Source organism: Lycorma delicatula, chromosome 4 (genome assembly GCF_047948215.1).
Source record: "Lycorma delicatula isolate Av1 chromosome 4, ASM4794821v1, whole genome shotgun sequence".
NCBI classification, from domain to species: domain Eukaryota; kingdom Metazoa; phylum Arthropoda; class Insecta; order Hemiptera; family Fulgoridae; genus Lycorma; species Lycorma delicatula.
The window spans coordinates 153,794,478-153,807,256 of record NC_134458.1 but is presented as its reverse complement, the minus strand read 5'-3'; the positions used below and the strand labels follow the sequence as shown (position 1 = coordinate 153,807,256).

At 30.7% G+C, this 12,779-nt stretch overlaps 1 protein-coding gene across 5 annotated transcripts in view; it reads right to left on the bottom strand.

Annotated features, from left to right (window-relative positions):
* The window catches only part of l(3)mbt (lethal (3) malignant brain tumor), a 56,848-nt gene that overhangs the window by 22,143 nt on the left and 21,926 nt on the right, over window positions 1–12,779 (bottom strand). For 4 of the 5 annotated variants that reach the window (XM_075364427.1, XM_075364426.1, XM_075364424.1 and 1 more), the window contains exons 6-9: window positions 8,031–8,160; window positions 2,533–2,981; window positions 936–1,137; window positions 147–370 (exon numbers count right to left, since the gene is read on the bottom strand). In XM_075364427.1, the coding sequence (XP_075220542.1) occupies window positions 147–370; window positions 936–1,137; window positions 2,533–2,981; window positions 8,031–8,160 (1,005 nt within the window). The remainder of the gene's footprint in view (window positions 1–146; window positions 371–935; window positions 1,138–2,532; window positions 2,982–8,030; window positions 8,161–12,779) is intronic. The other variant, XM_075364428.1, reaches the window with a different exon arrangement.

Genomic DNA, 12,779 nt, shown 5'->3' with positions numbered 1-12,779 from the left:
GTTAAACTTGTCTGTTAATACACAATAACACTGAAAATAATACTATAAAAAACATGTCAACACAGTGTCTACTTATTTCAAATTAGTTTGAAGTTTTACTACTATTAAATTCTGATTATAAAAACAAATTACCAAATGATACTAACACTGGCATTTCTATTGCTAAATAAATGTCTAGGTGCTGGTTGAGCTTTACATTGTTTTAAATACAGATTCCAATTAAAATTTTCCATAGTATAACCGCGTGGCCTATGTAAATGGTGATTATTTTTTTCACACCAACCGGGCTGGAAGATATCAGGAGAGTCAGCATTTAACCAAAAATCATGATTTTCTGGATAACCATCAAAGTGTAATCTTATACGGTAACCTGAAAAGGTAAACAAAAATTTTATTAATTAAAATAGATGATCAGAATATAATTAAGTAAACAATTAAGTTTAGCTTTTTATGTTACTATATCAGGGTCCTGAGTTCAAATTTTAAATTAAAAAGTTTTATCCATATTAGACGGATAATGTGTATTGTGTTAATGTGCATTATATATTATAGGTAAATTCACCCACAATGGAACCATTAACTAAAGTAAATAAAAACATACCAACACAAGCAATTATGAACTAACTTAAAATACCCAGAATTAGTATTCCCCCCAAAAAAATTCAGCTAGATCTAAAATTTCCTACTCTGATCTTATTCTTTCAACGTAATTCGATCACAAAAAAATTCCTTCATGCACACTACAATTTATTCTTTTCTTGTATTAAGATTCTTGAATAATACATTTTCAACAGCAAAAGCCACATTTAATAAACAAATTCTCTTGAAGTATGTGCAGGTTCCCTTAAGATAGCTGGCTACACACTGATGGCAAATGAAAGCTATCAGTCAAATAAGTCGGTAATAGCAATAAAAATTAATGTTATAAGACGTACCTCTAACTTCAGCAACAGAAAGAACACATATATATGACTGATGTTCAGGATCTATTCCTTCTAGTTTCATACCAACCCTGAAACCATTTTTACCATATGGAAACGGGTCTTTAAATAATTTAATTGGTGCTGGTTTTGCTTTACAATGATTAAGGTATATAGTCCATAAAAATTCACTAGATTTTGATACCCACAGAACTCTCTGTAACACATAAAATTAATACAAAATACAACAAATTATTATAATTTTACAAAATATTACTTCTAGCTTATAACTCAAAAATATAAATATAATTCGCAGTAAGCAATTAAGGAGCAACCACTACTAACTGTTTAATGTAAGATTGTATAAACATTTTTGATGAAAGAAGCTAAGTGGTAAGGAATCTAATCGTTATTGGTTGATGGATAATTTGTTGAAAAGATGATAATTCAGGGTTGCCAATGGCAATCAGCGCTACTAGAATTATACTGAAGTAGAAGTACACGGTATAAAGAAGGAAAAGAATAACATTATAAGAAGTATAAGTGCTAAAAATAATGGTGTTATGCACCTTTAATATCAACCACATAAATGACATCTATCACTGTGACAAAAACATTATAAGAATGAGTTAAGAAAATGTTTTGGCCCATAAAATAATTCTTTAATTCTATTTGTATCAATCAGTCTTGTCTTAACCAATACAAGATAGTTTTTGTAAAAAAAAAACTAGCTACACTGCATTTCTGCTTACTTTAATGTCAAATTGGATTATAATTATAAAAAATTTAAGAAGGTATTTAGACAAATAAGACCTATGATTGATGTAATTTCATTAGATAAAATGTATTTTTGTAAAAAAAAAAGAAATTAGGTAGTGCGTTTACCAAAACCACACATTCCATTATAAATATTGTTGCAGTAAGCAATAAGAATAGACAAAACAGGAGGCGGCATATACTTGTGTAACATAAAAACACTACTACATACTTTATTATACTACATACTACCTACGCATTTTTTTCTTAATTAACACTGTATTTTAATCATAAAACTTATTACATTTAATCATTTTAAGCTTTCCTTAGTAAACCAATACAGTAGAGGGGATAGTGAACAGTGATAGGATGTTGTAGACAGCAAGAAGTCAGTTGCTGGTCCAGCAAACCAACCCTACCCTGCACATCAAGTTAGTTTTCTAATTTTTAATAATATTAACTTAAGTGTTTTGCAAACACCCCTTGATAGAAAAATAGACTAGACAATTTCATAATTTCACAGGTGAAGAAACCACTTGAAAATGTGCCACAATACAGCGCAGCCATCTCACCAGCAATTAGGTGGCAAAATGGCAGCTGATAATTCCTATGGGAATTATCAAAGGAAAAGGACAAGGCAGAGAAGGAGGAAGATGAACTCATAGAAGATCTGCATTTAACTGGATAGTTTATCATCTTGAATAGATCGTAAATGCTTAATTAAAGTACTCATAAGCATTTTTATAATATAATGCACAATTAAGAAGAAACAAGGATAAAAAATAATTTTTTTCATCACTCATATTTTTCTATGGAACATTACAATTATTAAAATATGTATTAGTAATTAACTCACCTTATCACTATGATCATCATCAGTCAGTGTTGGTGAAGTAGTACCGCTACGAATAGAAATATCAACCTCACTCATATTAGGTGACTCAAATACATCTTTCTTAGAAGAATCATCACAGTTTTCTAACTGAGCAGCTTTTTTAGCCCTTAATTCAGCTAATTCTTTCATCCAATCGACAGGAGTTTCTTTGTCTTTTTGAGCAGCACGCATTTCCATTTCTTTACGTGCTTTATTTTGTAGTATTTTCATTTTTCGTTTTTTACGTCGTAATTTTAATTCCCTTAATTTATCATCTTCCTTCTTTTTATTAAAGGCAATTTTTGTCAGGACACTTTTTTTACATGCGATACTACAAAACTTTGAATCTAGAAATTCAGTAAAAAGCCCATAACATCCACATCCTTCACAACAGAATATTTCATCCCCTCCTGGCTGACGACTGTGCTTGGCTGTAAACAAAATAAAACAGGTTAAGTGAACTTAGCAAAAGCTAAGTGTACCACTTTTCTTGATTTATTTACAGAACATGTATATTGCTTTGTACCAGTAAGTTTGTTAAATAATACTAACCATTAAATGTTATTTCAATGGCTATCTTTATTAAATGGTAATTAATCTTGAAGTTTCCAGACAGATTAATTTATGTTATCTTTTCAGATAATCCTGCAATTGAATACAAAATTATCTGGAACTGAGTTAGCAATGCAAATGTATCTATTTATTTAGCAACAGCAGGCACCACCCAATTATATTTATGTTAAACAATTTTAAAAACCATCCTTAATTGGGATTTGAACTCAGAACCCTTTGGATGTAAGTACAAATGCTACACTTTGTATGGTAGAGGTCCATACATGCTATAATATTCTAAAATTACAATCTGTCTAAAGCATTCCAACCAATTTACATTAAACTGTTCTGAAGAATAGTAATTGGTTTTCATATTCAAGCATCATTCATTCTATCCTCCTATTTTCATACTCAAGTCTCAATCAAAAAGAAAACTAACCAACAATGTGATTGTTTAATCTGTTTGTTTCTGCACAGATAGTGAATCTGTTCTAATATAATGAACATGACTGAATATAATAAGCCTATATTAATTGGCAATTCAATTTTACAATGTATCAATAAAATATTAGACAAAAAAAAGAAAAGAAGACTATTCACCAAAGATAAACTAAACAAGGGTCAATCAGAAAGTAGTCAGCCTGACAGAGATGGCTTCATCTGCAGGAAAGTCATGGCTATGCTATGAATTGTTTTTGGGATTCTCATGGTGTGGTGCCCATAGACTACTTGGAAAAAGGGCCATCACCAGGAGTATTACACTTCATAATTCGACCGATTGAAGGATGGTATTGCTAAACATCCACAGTTGGCCAAAAAAAGTGCTCTTTCACCAGCATAATGCAGCTGCTCAAAGTGACTACAAGAAACGGTTTGCTGAACAGATTCAGTCCAAATGATAACCTGTGATAACCGACTGACTTCTGTATGGAAAAGAAAGGTGTTTTTCTGTTCAGCTGTTTTATTGCATAGGTTAGCAAACAGCTTATTCTGGAATGGTTCACTTTTAATAAAGTCAACCAGTTTTATAGCTTTACAAAGAATTTCAGATTTTCCAGCATATTTTTTTTTGTGTCAAGAGCATGTCTCATAAAAAATAAGAACTGAGAAATGTATGCCACATCTATTGATTCATCAAATCAAATATTAATAATTCACTTGCTGAATTATTTGATTGTGAACAATGGCAGCCATGATACTGATCATCAATTCATCTTGATACCGTGTTGTTAGAAAGCAGAATCTTTTTCAGTCATTTTCCTTCTTTCACGCCTATTAAAACAACGACACATACCAATTACAGCAGGCAATATGAGGTTTGGATATCTTAGCTGTTCTTAATGCTATGATATAAGATGCTTCAAGTGCACTTTTATCAGTATACTTTGATTTACAAATAGAAGCTTGTTGATTTCTCAAAATTTTTCATTTTCGTTTGAGAAATTCCAAGGATTTGGAACAACAACACTGTAGCTTTCCATCCAACGAGGTAAAATCATAATTTAAATAACTATCATTGTACAATCTTGTCTTTTTATAAATTGATTCACTGGATGTAGATGGCTCACTTAGGTTTTTCACAAATTTATCAATATGCATAAGAATTTATTTAAAAACAGTTATGTTTGACTGCACAATAAAAAACTGAAACCTCTATTATTCTCAATGAAACCACACTTTTAAAAACTTAAATAAAAGCCCCACCTCGAGTTGGTCTAGTGGTGAACTCATCATCGCAAATTAGCCGATTTCAAAGTCGAGAGTTCTAAGGTTCAAATCTTAGTAAAGGCAGTTACTTTAATACGGATCTGAATACTAGATTGTGGATACTGGTGTTCTTTAGTGGTTGGATTTCAATTAATCACACATCTCAGGAATGGTCGATCTGAGACTGTACAAGACTACACTTCATTTACATTTATAATTCATCTTCATTCAACTTCTGAAATAATACCTTATGGTGGTTCCGGAGGCTAAACAGAAAAAGAAATAAATAAAAACACCAGATGCTTGCCTTTGCATTCGTAACTAAACTGACATTATGCAATCCCTTATGCTTCTTTTATACTGCTGAGGGCCACGACTGGTTCAAACTTATCATATACATGTTCAAATATGACATTTTCACAGCAAATATTATGCAAGAAATCCAAATTACAAGCAGTATGTACCCATCAAGTTGGAACTTGTACATTGCTCATGTTTGAACACTTCATACATGCATGTTCATACCCATTGCTATCAATGCAGCTTAATAGTTTTAACTAGGTTTCACTGGGTTGAGGTTGGGAGGGTTGTGAAATATTCATTATATTTTTTTTACTTTTTGGGGGTCGTGGAGCAAAAAAAGGTTGAGAATCACGGGTCTAAATGTTCGAATTGCAAGGTGAATACAATTAAAAATTAAAAAAAAAAAAGTCTGAAAATCTTCGTTTTCTTTGTCAGGCTGAGAACTTTCCAAATAGCTCTATTAAATAATTAAAGTACTTGATATAACAAACATAGAACATATGAAATTTCCAAATGTGTTATCTCTTTTTAGAAAGACACAAGTTACATGGCAGGAAAACGGTGGAGCATTTATGTTTGCATACAATTTGTTCACTTGCTTACACCTTAAGATATATTTAAATTTACTAAAATCTTCATTAATTATACGCTATTCATTAGATTAATGTTTAAACACTTTCTAATTGTAACTGTATTGAAAAAAGTTAATTTTATGAGGGTAGGGAGAAAAGTTTCAGGCCTGAATAAAAAAAAAAAATTTTTGGGAACATTTTGATTTATTTTTCAACACAGTCACTATTAAGGTCTGAACACTTAGCCCACCATTCCACAACAGCGCTTATGCTAGTTTGGTTTGTTAATCAAACTACTTAAAACAAACCATCTATGGCGGCAATAACTTCATTACTGGTCAAAAATCTCTTCCCTCCTAACCATTTTTTAGGTTAAGAAACAGGTGATAGTCACTAGGAGCCAGATCAGGGGAATAAAGATGAGTGTTAGAGCGATTTGAAACATAATTCATTGAATTTTGCCATTGTAATGACTAAAGTGTGAGCTGGAAACATGTCTTGATGGAAGAGCTCGTTTTTTGCCAAGTGTGATAAGTTTTCCTTAATTTCATTTCTAAGATGTTGCAATAGGGTCGCATAATATTTGCCATTTATTGTTTCACCCTTTTTAAGATAATTATTGAAAATTATTCCATGTGCATTCAAAAAACAGTTGCTGTAACTTTTTCATACAAAAAGTCATTTTTGCTTTTTTGGAGCAGGTTGACCCTTTTCAACCCACTGTTTTGATTGATGTTTTGTATCAGGAGTAGAGTGATGAATCCAAGTCTCATCAACTGTCACAAATTACGTAAAAATTCCTCTGGATTTGCCAAAAGAGCTTAAGGCAATTGCTTAAAATGTTTTTGGTTGGGCACAAGCAAACGTGGCACCTATCTAGTACCCAACTTATTCATGCCCAAATATTCATACACAATATTAACACATGCGTTCTGTTGACATGCATACAGCCTTTGCTAACTCGTTCACTGTCAATCTGCCAAAAACAATTTTATGCACTTTTTCTATCATTTCTGGAGTAGTCACTTCAAAAGGGTGTCTACTGCATGGTTTATCACTAATGTGTGTTTGATCCATTTTAAAATCTGAGATCCAGCATTTAACTGTTGTATTTGATGGAGAAGTCTCCAAATGTCATATCAAGCTCTTCTTTAATTTCCTTTGCACTTAAGCCTTTTCAGAAAAAAGTACATGAGATGCCGTTGAGAAATTAAAAATACTAACACCATCTCTGTGTGAGGCCTGGAACTTTTCACCACACCCTCTTGAACATCATTAATCAATATAAAGAAATATGTTTAAACATTTGAGGAAGTTAAAAAAAAAGAAATTTAAAAGATCTGTTCTTCAATGTACATAGTAATGTGCATTCTCAGAAAATTTTTCTTTGAGCTATTATTCAGTCCTTTTGGAAAAGGTGTTGTAGATAATCAATTGTTTAAAAAAGATTAATGAAATTGTCTTAAAATGTTCAGAAAAATCCTTTGGTATAGGATCAAACAGTGTACCTGATGTATTATTTTTTGTTAAATTTAGTTGGTAAATTTTATACATAACTTCAGTCAAATAATTGAGGGGTTGTAAAACAAAAAAAAAATCATGACGCCTGTTTTTGTTAAGAAAAAAAATAATAAATGCTGTTACATAGTACAATAAAAACAAGTATTTCAGTTGTATAAAACATTAAAAAAAGCTACAAAATTACATACATGATTTCATTTCAGATCAGTAGCAGTAACATATGTACACAAACAAAAAGAAAATCAGTAAGAGAACCAAAAGAAAAACGTATGGGTGCAAATAATTCATCACTTGGATAACAAGCAAGAAAACCTTCATCTTTGATTATTATGAAAAGACAAAGATAAAACAAAATAAAGAATACATCTACATGAATAAGCATTAATGAACATAAATAAAATGTAAAAGTGGGTGTATAACTAACCAATTTAAGATGGAGGGAATAAACACAGTAACACCTGCAATACTACAACAAAAAAACAATGATAGCTTCAAAATGATCTGCAACTACATTACCATGTATTAAAAAAATTGAAAGTTTTTTTTAAATCCTAGAATAAGTTTTTTTTATTCTGTAATGAACTACTTGCATACATTTTGACAGCTTGACTATTTTCATGTAACATTATGAACAACTAACTATAGCTACACAATAGAATTCCAGTGACAGTATCAATCAGAATCGTTACTGTTCTTTATGAAGCTTTTAGAAAGCTTAGATGGATGATCTATGATGGTAAAAATAATCTGAAAGAGCAACTTATGAAGTGTCTACTTTTCATCAAACTTCATATTAATAGGTGACTGTGATATGACAAAATTTACCTTTGATTGGTGCCTTATGTGGCCGTTTTTCTTCTTTCCTTTCAATATTTGTACTGGTAACACTTTCTGGATCTTGTTTCATATCAGATTCATCATGGAGAATCATCATTCCAAATTCATTCATTCGAAACTAAAACATTTATAGAATAATAATTTTCATTAAAATAAATTGAAATTATAAGACAAATGAAAGGAGTAAAATGCAAAGAGTACAATAAATAAAAAAAATTAATATGCTATAGCAAAAAGGCAACTTGTTTTACTTAAATAAAACAAATGTGATAATTACCTTATAGTTTGAATGTAACCAATACATTAATTATAATGTGAAGAAAAACTTGCTTAGATAAAATATAGTAAATAATTAATTGTTTTTTTAAGTACCAAAACAGTGAACACAATTATGCTTATGATTTATGATATATAATAGTACTAACATAAAATTTAGTTATTTATATTATGAGCATGTAATTATCTATAAATAACTAACCAATCTTGTAAAGCTTAGTAAAAACAAATGATAAAATAAATGCTAAGATAAGTAATTAGTGTATATTATTTAAATAATCACTTTACCGATAATTTATTAAGTTAATTAGTTGGTGCAGTAGTGAACTGAATCAGCTTGCTTTAGATTCAAATCCCATCAAAATTAAATATAAACAGATACAAAAACTAATGTTTTAACTAAACTAACTTAAATTTTATTTAAAATCAGTAAATAATAAAATGAGGTATTATGAAATATCTTTTACTGTAGTTCTTTTTTATATTTCTTCAAAATACTTTTTTAATGGGAAACTTTACAGTAAAAAAATTGGCAGTGATAATGAGCTCTCAGAACCTTAGTATAAAATGTAAAAAAGTTAATTTTAGCCAAATATAAAACTAAATGATTTTTTTTTCTCTATGACCTTACTTATTATTTTTAATCTATTATTTTACTTCTTATCTAAAAAAAAATATATATATATAAAATTTTCTAACATTTATTAAATCCATACAAAATAAATATTTGCACAACTTAACTCTATCTTAAGGTACTTAAATCTTTAAGGTATCATTAAATCTAGCAAAATAAATCATAAATAACACTGCATTTAATAAGCTTTTTTTTTAACACATTAAGCACTAATGACTTATTAACAAGTCAAACTGAACTCTGCCACCAGACTGATGAGTCCATGTTTTATATTGCTATTTTTTGAGTACAGGCTGGTTTATGGCTTGGGTTAATTTATGTTGTGCCATCTCTGAAAGGTTTTTCCAATGCTCTTGTTAAAGTAATCTGTGGGTATCTACCCTCAATTATTTAACCTTTTTTTCTTCAAAGTGTAATTTTATCCTCTTAGTTTCCAAACTTCTAGTGAATTTTTTAAAAGTTTATCTTTGCTTCTTTTACAGAAAAAATATTAAAATAATATAAATATAAAATATTATTTCGACCATGCTGATCAGACTATGGACTAAAAAGGTAATTACCAAATGGAAAGTGATCACACTCAAAAGATATATGTGGAAGAGATAAACTGTGAAAAAGGAGTTCACTACAATGGGTGATGCATTAACGAAAGTTTTTTTATGAGCAAATAGCTCAGGTTTAGTAAATACACTTGTTTTTTTCCATTGTGCTGAACATGTTAAAACATATTTTTAATTTAAAAATTTACTTCAAGCATGTCTTGAAGATTGAAAATTTAACATCTCTTAGTAATGACTCATTTAATAAGTAATTAAAAATTTCTAGTCAATAGATTGAAACAGTAAAAAGTTAGGAAAATGAATAAAACTCTTATTAACATTTTGAGGGGGTATTTTTAATCAAAGGAATGATAAAAAAATTAAATCTTTTATTTTAAAAAAATAATAAATTCTAATTAATTAGTTGTAACAGAAAAAAGACAAAAAAATCATAAAACTAAAGGTTTTTAGGAGTAAGATTGCTTCTTTTTATGTAAAGTATGCCATTCCATAGAGTAGAAACATGGATTCTCAGAAATGAAGACAAAGGCTGAAGTGCTGGAATGTGTACTAGGAGAAGAATGCACAAAGTATACTAGTGAAGGTTCTACAGGATGTGTAAAGGGGAAAAAGTTTTAACTAATTGATAAGGTGCAAGGTGAAAGGAAAGTAGGGACAGACAAAAAGGCTGGTGGAGGATCAATTGACTTGGAGGCCGAGTATATGGTAGAGACCTGCCCGGTGGTAGATACATTATGATGTTTTTCTATGAACATTCTCAGTGAAATTATTTTGTTTAATAAGATATCACCTACACAAAGCTCAATAAAATTTTGTGTTTGACTTCAAAAATCTTTCGTTGATAGATAGAAAGATCTATATAGAATAAGAATAAATAACATCTATAATAGAATAAGTTTCGCTGAAACAATGATACAGCAAGCATTTGGTGAAGAAGCTGCATATCGTACAACATACACATGGTGGAAGCAGTTTCAAGACAATAGAGTCGTTGGACAATGACAAATGAAGTGGAATGCCGTCAACAGCTCTTCAGAATGAAAGTGCGCACATTCCTGTTTGCATAACCTCATATTACTCTTTGCCCATAGCAGAAGAGCTAAACATCAGAAAAGCCACGGTACATACAATTCTAACAGAAAAAAATGAACTGCTAAAAGGTGTGTTCTCGTTTCATTTCACACTTCTTGACCGAAGAACAAAAACAGGTGTGTCTTTCTTGCACTCAAGACTTCGTTGAAACTGCCGATAGACTCAAATTTTTTGTAAACAACTGTAACTGGGGATGAAAGCTTGGCTCCAGCAGACTATTTTCTGTTCCGGAAACTGAAGTTGAAAAAACGTTTTTTCTATGACATTCCAGCCATCTAAAGGGCTTGCACCGAGCAGTTGAAGGCGATCTCACTAAGTGATTTCTCCAGAGCGTTTGACGGACTCTACTGGTGCTGCAACAATTGTATAACTAGAGAAGGATTCTAGGTAGAAGGCTGATATGAGTAACTTTGTTTATCTTTAAATTTGTATTTTCATTTAATTTAGTATGTAAAAGTTTTTTTTTCAAGCATAACCCTCTTTAATGTATTGGATTCCTTTTTTTTTAAATTAATAAAATCAAATTTCTAATATTATAGAATTGTATACTTATGAGTCAATTTTTAATGTAAACATAAATTTATTTGTGGTAATACACTTTAAATTAATACTGACAATATATATTTATAAATTATCTTTTATTAAATATTTTGCCTATCGATGGTACTATCTCATTAGTATAATACAGTGTTTCTAAATTAGTTTTTTACTTGACCTATTGTTTATCACTTATCTTGGAAATGTATATGATATTTCTGAAGAATAAATAAAATAAAGTAATATGTGAACTATCATAGCAAATTTCATAACTATTTTCATAATATTATAATTTTCACAATACAGTGGTTTCTGAAAGCTGCTTTGCACTGGAATTATGAGAGTGTAATGGTGAAATATTCTTACTTATTACTTTGTATTTTTATTTCATTATTTTACAGAAACAGATATTACAATAACTGGAATAATTAATAAAAGGTGTTGAAAATGACCTCCTCCAGTATCAATACAACATTGGACACGTTTAAAATTGCTTTCAAACACTTTAACCATCTGATGTACTGCAATGTCTTGTACGTATGCTGTTATTGTGGTTTTTAATTCGTCAATTGCGAGGTCTGTAGTGATACACTGTTTGTTTCGCTGCTGCCCATAGAAAGTAATCTGTGGAAGTCAGCTCAGGCGATTGTGCAGGCCACAAACCCCTTGAAATGATTTGTTCACCAAAGATATTTTGTAAAAAACCATTGACCTGTTAGCTGTATGCGCCATCTTGTTGGAACCAACCGTGGTTGATTTCCAGTTCTATTAACTGACTAATGAAGTTAGTTAAAACAGCTCAATAACAATCACTATTAACTGCATTTTCAAAAAAAAATATTAGTACCAGAATGCGTGTACTACCCACACTGACCCAGACTCCAATTTTCGCTTCGTGTAAAGATCGTTCATCTAATTCATGGGGGTTAGTTGTCAACCACAGTCATGTAATTTGTGAATTAATATACTCTCCCAGATGAACCATGCTTCATCTGCAAAAAATGTAATGTCGAGGATACCTATGGAATTTATATGTTGGAAAACAAACCCAGGGACCTTTCAGGCAAGAGACAAACCCATTTAATGTGGTTTCAAGATATACCATCCTGATATCTGGTAGTGGTAGAAATATCACTTGTGATAATTATTTAATGTCTTTCCCACTGATAAACAAATTGCAGGAAGAGCACAAGTTTACTATGCTAGGATTGTTTAGAAAATTAAAAGAGGGCTTCCTCCAGAATTTGTGAATACTAAAGAATGCTAAAGTCAAGTGTGTTTGATTACCAAAAATATGTGACAATCTGCTCCTATATGCCAAAAAAAGGAAAGAATTTCATTTTGGCCTCCAGTATGCATTTTGATGATGCGATTGACAAGTTTACAAGAGAACAGTACAAACCAGAAATGATAACTTTCCTACAATTCCACAAAGGGTGGAGTTGATAATTTTGTTGAACTCTGTTCTTTGTAAGACATGGTAAGAAATACAAAGCGGTGGCCAATGGTGATACTGTTTGGACTATTGAATGTGGCTGGTGTTAATTCTCAAATCATATTCACTGCAAAGAACATCGCTACAATGGTTTAGAGAGTCTATTTGAAAAAACTAGCAGCATCATTGATGGCTGAGAATGT